This window comes from Scyliorhinus torazame, chromosome 1 (assembly GCF_047496885.1).
Source record: "Scyliorhinus torazame isolate Kashiwa2021f chromosome 1, sScyTor2.1, whole genome shotgun sequence".
Taxonomy (NCBI): domain Eukaryota; kingdom Metazoa; phylum Chordata; class Chondrichthyes; order Carcharhiniformes; family Scyliorhinidae; genus Scyliorhinus; species Scyliorhinus torazame.
The window spans coordinates 395,940,455-395,959,458 of record NC_092707.1 but is presented as its reverse complement, the minus strand read 5'-3'; the positions used below and the strand labels follow the sequence as shown (position 1 = coordinate 395,959,458).

At 47.7% G+C, this 19,004-nt stretch overlaps 1 protein-coding gene across 1 annotated transcript; it reads left to right on the top strand.

Annotated features, from left to right (window-relative positions):
• The first annotated feature begins 319 nt into the window (after window positions 1–319).
• Window positions 320–14,933, top strand: LOC140427774 (endonuclease domain-containing 1 protein-like). Its single transcript, XM_072513417.1, has 2 exons — window positions 320–992; window positions 6,159–14,933. The coding sequence occupies exons 1-2, from the start codon at window positions 687–689 to the stop codon at window positions 7,248–7,250; spliced, it is 1,398 nt and encodes a 465-aa protein (XP_072369518.1). The 5' UTR covers window positions 320–686; the 3' UTR covers window positions 7,251–14,933.
• The last annotated feature ends 4,071 nt before the right edge of the window (window positions 14,934–19,004 follow it).

Genomic DNA, 19,004 nt, shown 5'->3' with positions numbered 1-19,004 from the left:
ATCCCCTCCCTAAATCCCCCCCCCTTCACACCCTCTACCTGGCTGTCACCACCCCCACCCTGATCTCCTTATCCTGTGGCCAGCCTCACATTCAGCTCCTGAGGAACACCTTGGACATCTCAATTCTCTGAGAGGATGTGGGCTGGCTCAGCATGCAGCATCAAACCAAGCTGCCTTTGAGAAGGCGGTCTTGCTGCAAGTGGTTGTTGCTGGCAGGGGTGGGGGGAGAAGGCGCTGCCACAGACTGAGGAGGGGGGGGGGGGGTTACTAAACTACAACACATCCCAGGGAACCGCGGGCTGGTGCAAACCTCCAGCTCTGGTTCAGGGACAAGGCTAATGATAACATCCGGCGCAATGCAGAGCTCTTTACCTCCCCTCTCACCTCCCTCGGTGTCAGAGCAGCCTGGCTGACAGTGCGGACAGGTTTCATGGTCATGTCTGGGTGACAGGGCGCTGTCTGCAGCGTCCTCGCTCCTGCTAAAGCAGCCCTGCAGGAACCCAGCGGAGATCTGTGTGTGGGTGGGTGAGTGTCTGGGTGAGTGAGTGGGTGAGTGTCTGGGTGAGGTGTGGGTGCTGCAGCTCCGCCCCCTCAGCAGGAGTCCGGCTCCCAGGGCAGCGGCGCTGCAAGGAGCGGAGATCCGGGCAGCTGGCACTTCCTGGTGTGAGGGACGGAGCCCCGGGGACATGGAGGCGGCAGGGGACGGCAGGGCGCTGCTCCTGCTCCTCCTGCTGCTGCAGGCAGGCACGCTGAAGACAGAGGTGCTCCGCGACTTTGAGCAATGCAGCTGGTTCTTCCAGGGCAACACCCCTCCGCGGGGCTTCCAGGCTCCCGACCAGGTGCACATCTGCCAGAGGTTTGAGAACCGCCACCACTTCGCCACCCTGTACAGCATCGAGCTGCGGAGCCCCGTCTACTCCGCCTACCGATACCCCTGCACCCGGGGCCAGCAGCAAGGTCGCAGATCCACTCCCTGGTTCTACGAACCGCAGGTAACTGACTCCAATGCGATGAAACTGGGGCAGGCTCACACCAAACCAATCGATTCGGGGTGTTGGTTGAAGGATAGGGTTATAGGGTTAGTAATTTGGAGTAATTAATTGGGAGTAATTTATCAGCAAATTGCTTTCACTGGAGGTGGTGGGGGGTTGGGAGTGTTGGGAAGTTCGTAACCTGATGTGGTTGTCAGGGGCACCAGCTGAGCAGAATATGTGCAGCGAATTGCGGGGGGGGGGGGGGGGGGGCGCCGCCCTGTCCGAATGGGATCTTAATTTTCCATGGGGGGGGGGGGGTTGGATTTGGGACAGTTTTTTTTGCAGAACTTCAAAGAGCTATCGTGGCCCGCATGGGCAGAGTGTCTTCCTTCTGCGGGGCATCCGGCAGGGCAGGAAAGAGGCGAATTGAGCAGACTGGAGACCCTGGCGGCAATCTACACATGGGGGTAGCGGGCATGGCTGAGGTTACCAAATGAATACTTTACATCTGTCTGCCTTTACTAAGGAGGTTGGCGCTGCTTAAGTCATGGTGAGATGAGGTGGTGGAGATACTGGATGAACTAAACATTGACCAGATTAAATAGTCTAATTGTACTGGTTAGTATTGCCGCCTCCCAGCTTCAATTCCGACCTTGGGTGACTGTGCAGTTTGCATTTTCTCACCTTTTCTGCGTGGGTTCCTTCCGGGTGCTCCAGTTTCCTCTCACAGTCCACAGAAATGCAGGTCAGGTGGAGTTACGGGGATAATGCGGATAATTGAGCCTAGGTAGGGTGCCCTTTTGGGACGGTTGATGCAGACTCGATGGGCCGAATGGCCTCCTTCTGCGGTGTAGGGATTCTAAGATTCTTAAATCACCAGGATTAGATGAGATGCGTCCAAGGATACTGAAGGGAGTGAGGAAGCAAGTTACAGAATCACGGGTATATGAGGTGGTGCAATACGGTGGCACAGTGGTTAGCACTGCTGCTCACAGCACCAGGAACCTGGATTCAATTCCGGCCTTGGGTCACTGTCTGTGTGGAGTTTGCACGTTCTCCCCATGTCTGTGCAGGTTTCCTCCGGGTGCTCCGGTTTTCTCCCAACAGTCCAAAGATGTGCAGATTAGGTGGCTTGGCCACGCTAAATTGCCCTCTTGTGTCTAAGTATGTGCATGTTAGATTATGGGGTTACGCGGATGGATAGTGGAGTGGACATGTGTAGAGTGCTCTTTCAGAGGGTTTGTGCAGATACAATGGGCTGAATGGTCTCCTTCTGCACTGCAGGGAGTTTATGATTCTATGATAACATTCCAATTTTCCTCCGATACTGCCGTGATGCCAGAGGACGTGAGAACTGCAAATGTTACACCCGTATTCAAAAAATTATGCAAGGATAAACCTAGCAACATAAAACTAGTCAGTTTAACCTCAGTGGCGGAAACATTTTAAAAAATGATGAGATTAGAAGTGATAATCCAGGATCAAATTAACTGTTTCTTGGGCAAATGTAGATTAGTTTAGAAAAACCAGCACAAATGTGTTAAAGGCAAATCGCGTATAACTAAGTTGCATGAGGTAACAGCGAGGGTAGATGGGGGTAATGTTGTTGATGTGGTGTACAGGGACTTCCAAAAGACATTCGACACAGTGCCACACAACAGACTTGTCAGCAAACCTGAAGCTTATGGGATGAAAGGGATAGCAGCAGCGTAGATACAAATAGGCTGAATGATGGGCAACTGAGAGTGGTGGTGATTGGTTGCTTCGTGGGCTGGAGAGAGGTTTACAGGGGTCTCCCCAGGCGTCGATACAAAATTATTGCTTTCCTTAATCTACATTTAATAATCTGGACTTTTGGTGGGCGAGGCTCAATTTCAAAATTTGCAGATGACACAAAACCTGAAGAAACGTCTTACAGAGTGTGACATGGTAGATGTGGATTGGACGTTTCCCCTGGCTGGTGAGTCTAGAACCATGGGACACAGTCTCAGCGTAAAGGGGAAGCCATTTAAGACTGAGATGAGGAGGATTTCTTCACTCGGAGGGGAATCTTTGGAATTCCCTACCTGAGAGGGATGTAGAAGCTCAGTCACTGGGTATACTCAAGACAGAAATCAATACATTTCTGGTTTCTAGAGACATAATACGGGGCTAGCGGGGGAATGGGGCTTTGAGGGAAATGATCAGCCACGATCCAGCTGAATAGTGGAGCGGATTCGATGGGCCGAACAGCCTATTCCTGCTCCTACTTCCTATGTATTGTGAAATGTGAGGAGGTCGGTGAGGCGTTTCAAGAGGGCACAGGCAGGCTGGTGGAATGGGCGCACATTTGATAGATGAAATTGATTACCAAGAAGTGTGAAATTGTACAAGGAAAACAAGAAATTGATTACCACAAAGTGTGAAATTGTACAAGGAAAACAAGGAGAGGCAAAATATAATAGCAGATGCAATTCTTTTAGCAAAAATCTATTTTCCAATTAAGGGGCAACTTAGCGTGGCCAATCCACCTACTCTGCACATCTTTGGGCTGTGGGGGGGGGGAGACCCTCGCAGACACGGGAAGAATGTGCAAACTCCACACGGACAGTGACCCCGGGGCCAGGATCGAACCCGGGCCCTCAGCGCTGTGAGGCGGCAGTGCTAACCACTGCACCATCGTACCACCCTGGGTCCTGAATTTTATAAATAAAGCACAGTGTAGAATAGCAAAATGTTATGGTGGGTGGTTTTTAAAATTCTTTTACGGGGTGTGGGTGTCACTGGCTAGGCCAGCATTTATTGCCCATTTCTATTTGCCCTTAGGAAGGTCAAATTACATTCTCTCCGTGTCTGCGTGGGTCTCACCCCCACAACCCAAAGATGTGCAGGGTAGGTGGATTGGCCACGCTAAATTGCCCCTTAATTGGAAAAGAAACGAATTGGACACTTTAAATTAAAAAAATGAGAAGGTCAAATTAGGGATGGGCAGTAAATGCTGACCGAACCACTGCGGCCCATGTCCTTTTTATGAATTACTGGATCGACCGGTTCTGTGTCCGGTTTTAGCCACCAGGTTTTAGGGAGGATGTGAAGGTAATAATAATCATTATTAGTATCACAAGTAGGCTTACATTAACTGCAATGTAAGTTACTGTGAAAAGCCCCTTGTCACCACACTCCGGCGCCTGTTCGGGTACACTGAGGGAGAATTCAGAATGTCCAATTCACCTAACAAGCACGCCTTTCGGGACTTGTGGGAGGAAACCGGAGCACCCGGAGGGAACCCACGCAGACACAGGGAGAACGTGCAGACTCCGCACAGACAGTGACCCAAGCCGGGAATTGAACCCGGGTCCCTGGCGCTGTGAAGCGTCAGTGCTAACCACTGTGCTACCGTGCTGTGGTTTTAGAGAGGGTGCAGAAAAGATTCACAAGAATGGTTTCCAGGAATGAGGAAATTCATGTTGCATGGATAGATCCACAAGAGGACTGGATTGAGTAATGTAGCCATCTGAGATGGCCATCTGCAAAGGACCATGGGAATTATGGCCAACCCAGGACTCAGACAGATGCAGAGCTTCTGTGTATTTGAAACGCAAGTGGCTAGACCTGATCGAAACCCCCGCCCGTTCCCCAGAATAATAGGACTCCAATCAAGAAACCGGTACAGCCATAGACTGATTGGCGCCACTCCCCTTACTCAGAAAGCACAACTGCCAAGGTCAATGACCGCTAAGGACCCGCCCAGCCACCAAGGCACCCACCCCTTTATTGGCCTAAATCGAAGGCAGTGATCAGAGCCTGTCGAAATACTGGGTCCAAGATCAAGGACCGCCCCAAAGAGCGTGAAATCCCAGAGGCATAAAAGGGGACATAGCTATGTGTTCTGCCTCTTTTGGACCCGGCCTGTGCCAGCCTCTTTTGGGATTGGCCTGTGCCCACACCAACTGCAGCATAATGACCAGACAGCCAAGTTCAAGACCAACGATCACTACCTGATGGTGGAGCCCAGCAGAGACAGAGCCACTTCTTCAAACCGGCCATGTGAGTAGCACAGGGCTAAATCGCTGGCTTTGAAAGCAGACCAAGGCAGGCCAGCAGCACGGTTCAATTCCCGTATCTGCCTCCCCGAACAGGCGCCGGAATGTGGCGACTAGGGGCTTTTCACAGTAACTTCATTTGAAGCCTACGTGCGATTTTCATTTCATTTCAAGATAAAGGCCTTATCCATCTACACAGTGCCGGTCGCTCTGAAGTTAAGTATAGGTTATTGTAGCTGATAGGTGGAGTTTAACTCATAGTAGATATTGTGTTTGCATGTTGAAGTAATCCTTGTGTTTAAATAAACCATCTTTTGAACTGACTAACTGGTTGTTTGGTCATTTGACCGATATAACGGAAAGACTTGTAGTTCACCGAGATAAATAGAAATATCCACAGTATTGGCGACGCTGTTGGGACATAACATCATATTATAAATAGAGCCTCATTATTAAAAAGGGCAACAGTAGATAGGGAGAAAGGCTGAGAAACAGAAGACACAGATTTAAGGTTATTGGGAAAAGGGCACGAGGGAAAACCTTCTTTCTCACAGTGAGTGGTTGGGATCTGAACTGCACTGCCGGACAGTGTGGGGGATGCAGGAATTATGACTTTCAAAAGGGAATTGGAGACAAACATTACAGGGCTATGGGGAAAGAGTGAGGGAGTGGGACCAGTTGATTTGTTCTTGCAGCGAATTAGATGGACACAGTTGACTGAATGGCCTTTTGCTGTAATCATTCTCCAGTTTTGATTCCAACGTTTATTTAAATAGCAAATACATTAAAAATAAATTAGGATTTGTTCTGCAATAAATTATTTATGACAAGGAAAATAGAAGAAATGAGTGGAATGCACTGTAAATTCTATGATAATCTATGATTATTCTAGGACAAAGGTTCGGCACAACATTGTGGGCTGAAGGGTCTGTTCTATGCTGTATTTTTCTATGTTCTATGTTCTATGTATGGATACCAGTGCAAAGGGTGAGAACTGGCAGTGAATCTCATTGCTCCTTGAGATTCCTGGTGTGGCCATCTCTGCGGGCACTGTGCCATCTTTGGTCACTGGTGTAGACCCGGTTGGACATGTGAAGATCCATTGAGTAATCATATAACAATGCTTGAATCTTTCTCACATTTACGTCTATGTTGGTTTCAGATCGAGGATTCTGCTAATTCAAAGGAGATGACAAGCTGCAAATTGGATTTCAGTGAGTTGCAGGCGGTTGATGTGGACTACCAGGGTACGGGCTATGAGCGAGGCCATCTCTACCCATTCGCACTAAATCGCATGGAGAGCGCCACGAGTACCTGCACCCTCACCAACGCGGTGCCCGAGAAACACGGGGCCAATGTCAGGTGGTTCAAGGAGGCGGAGGCGCTGGCCCAGAAGCTGGCGCAGACATGCCACAAGTCCGGCCGATCAATGTACTTTGTGACGGGCGCTAACCACCCGTTGGCAGAGAAAATGAAAAACAGGGTCTCGGTGCCTGGGACAGTCTGGACCGCTCTTTGTTGCACCTTCCCCCAGGACAAGAATAACGACCCCTGCCTAAATGATGACGTGGAATCAGAGGGAGAGGACATAGCAACCTACGATAAGGATTTTTCCACTGCATTCTTGAAACAAATGGTGCCTGAAACAAAGGCAGAGCACCTGACAGTGAGCGAGTTGGAGGACAGACTGGGAGGGGTCAGGATCTTTGCCAGCTGTGGAGGAACAAGCCAAGATGATGAGGCGGAGACCTTCAAAGAGGTGGATGAGCTGGTACAAAAATTAGCCATTAGTGTGGACGAACAGGACATGGTGGAAGAGAATTCTCCCCCGACTCCTGCAGAGCAAAGCCCAGCAGTGGATGGCGAAGATTTGGCAACGGAGCAAGCTGACACACCACTGGAACCAGCCAGTGAAGAGGTCGATGAGGGCGTTTGCCAGTCCACCATTACCAGTGCCTTGGCTCCCCTGGGAAGAATGATCGCCTTGGTCACTAATGGGGTATCAGCCCTTGGCAGACTCATCGGAACTGTTGTCAACCTTGTCCGAATTTTGGCGGTGACAATTTTAAGAGTTCCCACTGGGATTATCCATGACTGTGCAATGTGTCTGGCCATCATGGTCAAGTACCTAATTGTCACAGTGGTCACAGTTCCCCAAGACCTCTTGGGTATTGTGGGCAGCATCATATCGGACACTGCCGGTGCCATCTCATGGTCTGCCAGGTTGATCCAGTCCCTTGTCAGAATTCTGTAATTCTTGGCTTTTCCAAGGGTCAGGTTTCCATACAATACCAAATGAAGATAATATTTGTCAATTAATCCCAAGCTCCAGGAACCACCATTTAGCACCCTCTGATGACTCCTCTCCGAGCCATTAATCAACATTCTAATATCTCTATAAGCTCGTCTCCAACCACTCCTGAAGCCCCATTTAATCCTGCCCTGGCTGATACTTATCCCTTGAACAACATCATTAAAAAGATTAATCTGGTCAATATGCTTATTTGCGGGAGCTTACTGTGCACAAATTGATTATATACGTATATTACAACAGTGACTGCACCTCTTCAGTACGTAATTGGCTACAAAATGCTTTGGGGCATCCTATAGAAGATGCTGCATCTTTTAGTATTTAGGAAGCAAACTCCACTAGGAATGGTCCGGAGATTATGGAATATCAATAACAAGAGTTGATCAAAAGGTGTTCTCGTGAAAGGCAATATTGTTTCTGTGGTCTCCACCATCTCGAAGGACCAGGGCAGCGGGTTGATGGCAACCTCCCCACATCCAAGTTCCACTCGAAATCTCACATTTCTTGGATATGCATCACGCTGTTCTTGCATTCCTGCCAAGTTAGTACCCAAACATTCCCTGGCTAACAGCGCTAACGGAGCACCTTGACTACAGAGACTGCAGCGGTTCACAATGAAGGCCCACCACCATCTTCTCAAGGACAGCAAGGGATGGGCAATAAATGCTGGCCTTGCTAACAATGTTCACCACCCAGATATCACTATCAAGAAACTTAGAGGCAGCGAGTGCGCTTCATTAGCAAACAAGCGGAAATGCTACGGGCGAAGGCTTTGACAGCTTGAGTCAGAATTGCAAAACGGGTGAAGGATTTTAACACCTATCAGGCATCTGTCTGACCAAGAAGAAACACTTAAGCGCATGAAGCATTGTAACTCAAGTTATTATGTCTAGAGTCAAGCATTGTTACAGCAGCTATTACTGACACAAGTGACAAGTACAGGACAGTGAATATATGGAACAGATTGCCCAGTCAGAGGATAGCATTGGCAAATTCAACTGGGTGCTGGGTGAATAGTTGACAGAAGAAGGGATTGAGGTGTCCGAGAGTAACATCTGAGGTTGGTTGGAGTTTGGGACTGGCCAGACGGACCACATTAAGCACTACTAATCCTCTACCTTTCGATGATTCTTGGTCCAGTCAGGTCACTCTTTTTATATTTACGTGGGAAAATGCTTTTTTGGTGACCGTGCTGAGGATTGTGTTCCCCTGCTCTATTTTTGTACCCTGTCTCATCAGACAGTTCCAGACTAGGAGTGGTAGATATTTGGAAGACATGCTTTATTTATGAGCTATCAGTTTTATTGTCATTGGCCGCAAGGTCCGAACTCATACAAGGAAATAATGTGTGCACTGATAAAGGATTTGAGTGGATGTTGGGTGTATGAATTATCAAAAGGAATTCAGGAAGATGTCACGTCGGAGGTCTTGCTACAATTATACAGGGTTTTGGTGAGCCCACACTTGGAGTATCTTGTGCAGTTTTGTTCTCCACATTTAAGGAAAGATATATTTGCCTAGCAAAAGGTACAGCAAAGGCTCAATCGATTGGCCCCTAGGATGAGAGGGTCGTCCTATGATGAAGGGGTGAGCAACTTAGGCCCATGGTCTCTGGAGTTCAGAAGAATGAGAAGCAATCTCATTGAAACATGAGATCCAAAACAGGCTTGACAGGTTTGATTTCCCTGGTTGTGGAATTCCGAAATTGGGGTCACAGTCTCGGGATAAGGGGGCTGTTCGTTTAGGGCTAAGATGAGGGAGAAATTGCTTCTCTCAGAGGGTTGTGAATCTTTGGAATTCTCCACCCCAGGGACTTGTGGATGCTCCATCGTTGAATACATTTAAGGCTGTGGGATAGACAGACGGTCTCTCGGGGAATTTTTTTTTTTTTAAATATTTTTATTCAATTTTAGCAAATTTTCAACAAATCCCCCCCTACAGAAAAAAGAAAAGCATGAAAACAAACAGATCAACATCGTACACTTATATCGCGAATTCCCCCAATGTACAACCCCCCCCCATGAAACAATAATAAACACATACCCGACCCCCCCCCCCCCCCCCCCCGACCCCCGGCCAGGATCATACTGATTGGCGAAGCAGGCTCGACGGGCCATGTGGTCCACCCCTGCTCCTATTTCTAGTGCTCTTGCAAACCATTAAGCTGTTTATGTCACAATGATTGATAATACACAGCAACAGTTATGAATAGATCTGCATAACTCGACCAACTTGTCTCTGTGCGACAATGAACGTAATGCATCTTCCCTCATTAGTGGGTTGGCATGCTTGCCTGCACCGTGTAACTTCTAGTTACGCTGCTGCATTCTAACCTTCTGACAGCCTTTGCGAGGTCGAACTGCTTCTCGGACTTCGGTTTAGCAAACCTGACCGAGCCATAGCTCGGTGGGAAGGTTCTGGGTTAAGTCCCAGTCAAGGGCTCGAGCCCAAAAATCCAGGTTATCACTCCAGATGCAATACTGAGGGGGTGCTACACTGCTGGTGGCGCCATCATTCGACTGAGACGTCTGCTTGCTTGGATGAGCGTCAAAGATCCCAATGCATTACTTTGAGATACAAAAACAGGGGCCAATGTTTCTCTTTCAATCGACAACACAATAAAAGCAGATTATAATAGAATCGTAGAATTTACAGTGCAGAAGGAGGCCATTATGCCCATCGAGTCTGCACCGGCCCTTTGGAAAGAGCACCCTACCTAATCTGGCTATTGTCTAATTTACTGTTTTTGGGATCTTGCTGTGCACAAATTGCTTGCTGTGTTTCCTACACTAGAATGGTGACTACTCTTTAAAAAATATCTCATTGGCTGTCAAGTGTTCTGAGACGGCCAGTGCATTGTGAAAAGTGCTGTACGTTCTTTATTTGAATGTCGTCTTCCCTGGCTGTGTTGCTTGTCTCTCTCTCCCTTCCTCCATTTTCATTATCACAATCTGTTTAGTCTTAGGGGCTCAGAAACCTCCCAGCCCGCTGATTGTGAGGTGCTTCGCAATTGCCGAGAGAGGCTAAATAATCCCTCGCTGTTTACAGCCTTTGGGGAAACAAATTTCTTCAGGGTTGTCGAAAGGCTTCTTTTCAGCCAGGTGGTCTCCCTCCACTCGAAACCGTGGCGAACTCTTGCAAATGATCTACGTGGAAAAATGGTCAAAAATTCTGAAAATTGACAAACAAATTTCAGAAGGTGATATTGAGGGGAATATGGCAGACTGTCGAGGAAGGTGGTAAATGACAGAAAAGTAAGGCATTTATATTGTCTATCTGAATTAGAATTCCCATTGGGCCAGTGTTGGGCCCTTTGTCCTTCCCAACATATATAAATGATCAGGACTATTGAGGTCGACACAGAAATACAGAGGACTGTAAGTATCTTCAGGAGAGTAAAGGCAGATTGGGCAGACGAAATGAAACTCAATGCGGGTCAATGTGAGGTGCTACCACAGAGAGAGAAAGGGAGGGAATGGACATTAAGGCTGAAATTCTCCAGCCTTTATTGCCAGCGGAATCTTTCGGTCCTGCTGATGGTCCCCCCCCACACACACACACACACACACACACACACAGCACGTTCCCTGGCAGTGGAGGGTGTGGGGAAAGCAACACCCCATTTGAGTACATAGGGGCTGGTTTAGCACAGCACTAAATCGCTGGCTTTTAAAGCAGACCAAGGCAGGCCAGCAGCACGGTTCAATTCCCGTACCAGCCTCCCCGAACAGGCGCTGGAATGTGGCGACACTAAGCGATTTTCATTTCATTTTCATAGACATTGGCGGGGTTGCAGATTCTCGCCGCTGACCAATGACGAGCGGCCTTCCGTGCCGGAAAATACACCGCAGGGGGGCGGGGCGCGGCCTGGAAAACCTGCCATACCTGGTCAAACTTTAAAGAATAGAAGAGCAATTGGACTTTGTTCAATGACATCTTTAAAAATGGTACCTCTGACAACCTTCCGTCTCATAAGACGATGGTTTGTACTATGGTGGTCAATGTGTCGAGCATTGCCTGGTGTGGCTCAGGAACCCCACCCCGCCATGACAGCCTCTACCATATTTACTGCAGAGGATGACAGCGGGCTGAGAATTGTCCGCTGACCTCAGTTTTCTATGTGGCCCTCTCCTCGGCCAGTGGAAAGCTCCAGAAGTCATGGCCATCAGCGACTTTTGATTTGATTTGATTTGATTTATTGTTGTCACATGTATTAGTATACAGTGAAAAGTATTGTTTCTTGCATGCTATACAGACAACGTATACCGTATATAGGGAAGGAAGGAGAGATTGCAGAATGCAATCATAGAATAGAATCATAGAATTTACAGTGCAGAAGAAGGCCATTTGGCCCATCGAGTCTGCACTCTATGGAAAGAGCACCCCACTTAAGCTCACATCTCCATCCCCATAACCCAGAAACCCCACCTAACTGTATTGGACACTAAAGGCAATTTAGCGTGGCCAATCAACCTAACCTGCACATCTTTGGACTGTTACTGTCATGGCTGGGATGTAGAGAAAAGATCAACTTAATACGAGGTAGGTCCATTCAAAAGTCTGATGGAAGCAGGGAAGAAGCTGTTCTTGAGTCTGTTGGTACGTAACCGCAAACGTTTGTATCTTTTTCCTGACGGAAGGTGGAAGAGAGTATGTCCAGGGTGCGTGGGGTCCTTAATTATCCTGGTTGCCTTTCCGAGGCAGTGGGAATTATAGATAGTCACTGGATGGGAGGCTGGTTTGCATGATGGACTGGGCTACATTCACAACCTTTTGTAGTTTCCTGCGGTCTTGGGCAGAGCAGGATCCATACCAAGCTGTGATACAACCAGAAAGAATGCTTTCTATGGTGCATCTGGAGAAGTTGGTGAGGGTCGTAGCTGACATGCCAAATTTCCTTAGTCTTCTGAGAAAATAGTCGTTGGTGGGCTTTCTTAACGATAGTGTCGGCATGGGGGGGACCAAGACAGGTTGTTGGTGATCTGTACACCTAAAAACTTGAAGCTCTCGACCCTTTCTACTTCGTTCCCATTGATGTAGACAGGGGCATGTTCTCCACTACACTTCCTGAAGTCGATGACAATCTCCTTCGTTTTGTTGACATTGAGGGAGAGATTATTGTCATCGCACCAGTTAACCAGATTCCCTATCTCATTCCTGTACTCTGCCTCGTCATTGTTTGAAATCCGACCCACTATGGTGGTGTCATCAGCAAATTAGAAAATCAAGTTCATGGGGAATTTGGCCACACAGTCATGGGTGTACAAGGAGTATAGGAGGGGGCTGAGGACACAGCCTTGTGGGGCACTGATGTTGAGGATGATCGTGGAGGAGGTGTTGTTGCCTATCCTTACTGATTGTGGCCTGTGGGTTAGAAAGTTCAGGATCCAGTCGCAGAGGGAGGAGCCGAGGCCAAGGCCACGGAGTTTGGAGATGAGTTTCGTAGGAATGATGGTGCTGAAGGCTGAGCTGTAGTCAATAAATAGGAGTCTGACATAGGTGTCTTTGTTATCTAGGTGTTCCAGGGTAGAGTGCAGGGCCATGGAGATGATGTCTGCTGTGGACCTGTTACAGCGGTAGGCGAACTGTAGTGGATCAAGGCAATCCGGGAGGCTGGAGTTGATTCGTGCCCTGACTAACTGTCTTCCAGTTGTCAGTATCAATATCCACCATCTTCATATCTCACTCACTTTGTAGCGGAGGTGCGGATGTCCAGGAGGCAGTGACCCAGTGGGCAGTTCACGTACAGAAGGCCTTTGGGTACACATCCGTCATCCATCCGATGAACGAGTTTGAGCCAGCACGTTAAAAATGGTAAAATAACAACGGCAACTTATACTTTGCGTCGCGCCTTTAAGGTAATAAAACATCCCAGGCACCTCACAGCGAAACAAAATATGACATTACGCCACACGAGATTTGAGGGCAGGTGCTCAAAACCTTGGTCAAAGAGGTAGGTTTTATTGAACATCTTAAAGAAGGAAATGAGATAGAGAGACAGAGTTGGATAGGGAGGGTGTTCCAGAGCTTAGGGCCCAGCCAGCTGAAGGCGTGACCACCAATGGTAGAATCAGGGATGTTCAGGAGACCAGAACCGGACGAGCACAAATATATCGGTGGGGATGAAGGAGATTACCGAGATAGAACTTATGACGCTTAAAACAAGCTTATAAAGAAATAGGTAAAGCCCGGGATATTCAATGTTATAAGTTGGAACGCAAAGTGCAAATGCAAAGTAGAGCTAAAATTACACAAAGTGTTGCTTGGGGTGCACTTGGAATAGTAAGTCCAGTTTCAGGACCCAGCATTAAGAAAGATGTCAAAGTTGTGAAGGGGGTATTGAAGACGGCTCACTGTGATGATATTGGAGATGAGAGGCTAATGTTCTAAGAAAAGTCCAACCAAACTGTACCTGTTTTCATTCTGGCCAAGCAGGGTAATCCAGGGGAGGTGCTGGTGTAATGTCACTAGTAATCCAGAGGCCCAGGGTAATGTTCTTGGGACCAGTGTTCGAATCCCATCGCTGCAGACGATGGAATTTGAATTCAATAGAAATCTGGAATTAAAAGCCTAATGATGACCACGAAACCATTGTCAATTGTCATAAAAAAACATCTGTTTCTCTCGCTTCCTTTAGGGAAGGAAATCGTCTGTCCTTACCTGGTCTGGTCTCCATGTGACTCCAGACCCACAGCAATGTGGTTGACTCGGATCAAGGGCAATGATAGCTAGCAACATCCGGTGAATGAATGCAAAAAAACCCATCTGAGACAGAAAATAAAGCAAGGAGGTTGTTAGGGCAAGACTCCACAAGAAATGATGGTTAAAGCAGAATCCATCATTGACTTTTTTTTAAAAAGTAGGTAAATGTACAAAGGGGAAAGGAAAGAGGACTAAATGGATAGATTTTTCCAAGAGGTATCATGAGCATAATGTCCTCCATCTGAGCTATGAAATGATATGATTCTACAAGACATAACATTAAGACAGGAGATGCCTCAAGTACATTTCAATTTCAAATGATTATTAACTGAGGGACAAAGGGGGGGCAGCACGGTGGCGCAGTGGGTTAACCCTGATGCCTCACGGCGCCGAGGTCCCAGGTTCGATCCCGGCTCTGGGTCACTGTCCGTGTGGAGTTTGCACATTCTCCCCGTGTTTGCGTGGGTTTCGCCCCCACAACCCAAAAATGTGCAGGCTAGGTGAATTGGCCATGCTAAATTGCCCCTTAATTGGAAAAAAAATGAATTGGGTACTCTAAATTTTTTTTTTAATTTGTTTTTTTTTTAAACTGAGGGACAAAGGAACCGCAGGAGCCATGCAATAACTGGCAGCAACTAAGGCAAGTCTTTGAGCTGGAAGTACAGATAATAGAATGAGATTCAAGTTTGTCAAACATTTGGTTGTGCCAGAGGCGATAGACACTCAACTATCAACCAGCTGAAGCTCAAACAGGGAAAATATTTATTGTGCTTAGTGTAAAGAAAGTGAACCAACCTTTAAAAATAAGCTGTCAAGTCATAATCCCGAAGTGATTGTTAAATTTGTGACAATTGCGTTGGTAATTCTATTCTCCTGGTATGTTGTGGATATGTTTAAATAAAAGCAGCTTCCTAATGATACAAACTGTGCTGTGTTAAATCCTTAATGTTCTGAGCAGACTGAATAACAGTGGTCACCCCTACAATTATTTTGGGTACTTTATCATCATTTTTATCTGGGACATTACACGGTCATCAAAAGAGGTGTAACCTCAAAAACAATGGGCTGGATTTTCCGTTCCTGAGGCTGAGCGCCAACGGAGGATGCGCGGTGTATCGCGACGGGGAAATCGGCGCAAAATCCTCACCAATCCCACTACCGGTGAGAGGTAAGCACCGGTGCTGCGTGAAACACCCGCAGAACACGCGGAAAACGCTTGGAGAATCGTTGGGTCCCGTGCTGCACAGGGCTGACAAGCTGCGGCTGCACGTACACCTACACCCCCCCCCCCCCCCCCAACGCACCAATCGGATGCGGAGCATCACAGATGGGCCGGCCAAGGACATTCCAACGGGGCTGCGCCTGCGCGCCTCAATGAAGAATATTCAGAGGGGGCGGAGCATCACGACCTGGCACCAACCAGTGCCTGCCTCGATTTCGGCGTGACGAGCCATTCTCTGCCTGATCGTCGTTCCCAATTTCGGTGTCGGCCAACGGAGAATCCCGCCCAATAGGTTTCCCTTGCATGTTAAATGCAGCGTAAAGTCCCCTCTACATTACTTCTACCCCAGAACCTACCTCAGTAATTGTATCTTCAGTGATTTTGGCCGGATGATGGAGGGATGGCCTGGCCACATGTTTCTCGCCCACATTCTTGCCATTGCCCAGAGAGGGTCGAGGCAACGCCCACTGGTTCACCTGAGGCCTTTAAGGCTGGGATGGACATGCATTTGGTTTCTCAGGGAATCAAAGGGTGTGGGGAGCGGGCAGGAAAGTGAAGCCCGGGATTGGCCATGATTGTATTGAATGATGGTGCGGGTTCGATCGGCCATTTTGTTAAGGACCCCACTGATGTCAGATGCCAGGGTATCCCAAAATCCAGAAGAGTAACTTGGAACACGGGTTCGTAGTGGTGTATTTTTTCAATTTAGTTTATTGTGAGGAAAGATGTGCAGACTAATGAGGACCAGTCCAGTCTTGTTGTAATCAATTGAAATCATAGAATAGAATCATAGAATCATTACAGTGCAGAAAGAGGCCATTCGGTCCATCAAGTCCACACCGATCACCCGAAAGAGCACCCTACCTAGGCTCACTATCCCCTATCCCACTTCAGAGAGTCGTGAACACCGGCCAGTCCATCACACGAACCTGCCTCCCATCCATTGAATCCATCTACACCTCCCGCTGCCTGGGGAAAGCGGGCAGCATAATCAAAGATCCCTCCCAGCCGGCTTACTCACTCTTCCAGCTTCTTCTATCGGGCAGGAGATACAGAAGTCTGAGAACACGCACAAACAGACTCAAAAACAGCTTCTTCCCCACTGTTACCAGACTCTTAAATGACTCTCTTATGGACTGACCTCATTAACACAACACCCTGTATGCTTCATCCGATGCCAGAGCTTATGTAGTCACATTGTATATGTTGTGTTGCCCTATTATGTATTTTCTTTTATTCCCTTTTCTTCCCATGTATTTAATGATCTGTTGAGCTGCTCGCAGAAAAATACTTTTCACTGTACCTCGGTACACGTGACGATAATCCAATCCAATCCAATCCAAACCCCACATAACCTTTAGGAAATTATGGAGCAATTTATCATGGCCAATCCACCTAACCTGCACATCTTTGGACTGTGGGAGGAAACCAGAGGAAACCCATGCAGACACGGGGAGAACGTGCAAATTCCACACCGACAGTCACCCAAGATCTTAATCGAACCCGGGTTCCTGGCGCTGTGAGACAGCAGTGCCAACCACTATGCCACCATGCCGTGCCACACAAGAAAGACTATAATACACTACAACTGCACACCTAACTACAATAATGACAATACACGCACAGTATCCCATGAAGCTAACCCTTGTTCCCAACTATCTATGTTTCAGCAAACTCTGAGAAATTCCCCTTTTCCAAACAACATCCAGTATTATATAACTGGATGAGCCAAATCCAGCATATAGTTACCTCCGACTAATTATCTTTAAGTTTGGGAGAGTCTTTCTTCCATTCAACGTAGTTTTTCTCTGAGGCATCTCAAAGCCAATGAGACTGGAGTTCTGTGCTTTCTGGAGAGAGTCCTGTTTGCTAGCTGTTCCTCCCACTCTCCAATCCTATGGATAATTTCTTCCTTTTGATGTTCTGCTATCTCGATAACACCTTGGACCAAGCCTTTCGAGTATTGGTACAAATTATTTTCTTATGTCTCCAAATTGAACTCACCTCTTCTACAGTTCTAACGCCTATTTCAATACATTGTCCAACCCCTGGTCACTTGTTTTCCTAATTCACGCTAATTTGCATATCCAGAACACCCCTTCAGACAGCTGTACTTTTATTGCGTCCCTTTAATCCAATTCTTTATCCCAATTTTATTTGCAATCTTGATTTTACTCAATTTTTGAGTCTGCCTTTTAATCCAGTATCTTTTTTTAAAGCTTTTGAGTACCCAATTGTTATTTTTTTTCCAATTAAGGGGCAATTTAGCGTGGCCAATCCACCTGGCCTGCACATCTTTGGGTTGTGGGGACGAAACCCACGCAGACACGGGGAGAATGTGCAAACCCCACACAGACAGTGACCCAGGGCCGGGATTGAACCGGGGTCCTCAGCGCCGCAGTCCCAGTGCTAACCACTGTGCCACTTGCTGCCCTTTGCTCTAGTATCTTGACAATATGGTCTATTCCTGTTCCTATTTCATGTGCTCTTCCCTGACTGAGCAGCATTACAGGACCCCGGAGTGTGTAGTGGAGGCCAGAAATATATCATTATATTTCTTTTTGTTTCATCCAGTGTAATCCAGGAAAGGAATGGGCAATAACCTCTTTCTCACTTCATACATGGTGTTTTCAAATCTCCTGTTGCGCGTCCATTAGGTAAAAGGTGTGCTTCATCTGATGTCCTTTCGAACAATCAGGAAGAATTTCTGACCTGTGGCAGTAGCCCTTTGCGACGAAGCTGAGTTTCAGGGGCCGGGAAATTTGGTGGGGGGGGGGGGGTGGGTTGCTCAATTTTACAACCACAAATCAGGTGGCCCACCCCCACCGACCCTCCAGCCCCACCAGCCCTCTACGCCACCCCTTGTACGAATGTAAGATCCGGTGCGCTGATGATGTGAGGTCGTCAATCCAATGTCATGGCACCAGTCTCCAGCACTAGAAGATGTAAGCAGGCTCGGAAACCAGAACACTGCCACTTGCCCCCCCCTCCCCCCTTCCCTCCCGCAATTTCTTAGAGAAACCTTTTTTAAACTCTTGAGTTTGTAAAAGACCCAAATGTACACAACCTTCTATTGCCAGCTCCATTTCCTGGGCGTCAGGAAGGAAAATGCCAGGTATGATGAGCAAGCAAAAGGTTAGAAGGAAAGACCATCCAACAGGAACCATGGCTGCACCTAACAGAGGACTATACTATTTATTTTCTTAAATAAATTTAGAGTACCCAATTTTCATTTTCCAATTAAGGGGGAATTTAGCATGGCCAATCCACCTAACTTGCACATCTTTTTACTGTGGGAGGAAACCGGAGCACCCGGAGGAAACCCACGCACACACGGGGAGGTTGTGCAGACTCCGCACAGACAGTGACCCAAGCCGGAATCGAACCTAGGACCCTGGAGCTGTGAAGCAATTGTGCTATCCACAATGCTACCGTGCTACAGCAAAAAAGAATCACAGAAATTAATATCAGTTCATGTGATTGGCAGAGTCCAGAAAGTCCAAATCTAGAAGGGATTCCTTTGCAGAAAGGCTCCAGTTCAGGCAGGTTTCTGACTTAAGGTAGTAGCGCAGAATTCCATGGGTGGCACGGTGGCACAGTGGTTAGCACTGTTGCCTCATGGAGCCAAGGACCCGGGTTCGATCCTGGCCGTGGGTCACTGTCCGTGTGAAGTTTGCACATTCTCCCCATGTGTGTGTCGGTCTCGCCCCCACAAACCCAAAACAAAAATGTGCAGAGTAGGTAGATTGGCCATGCCAAATTGCCCCATAATC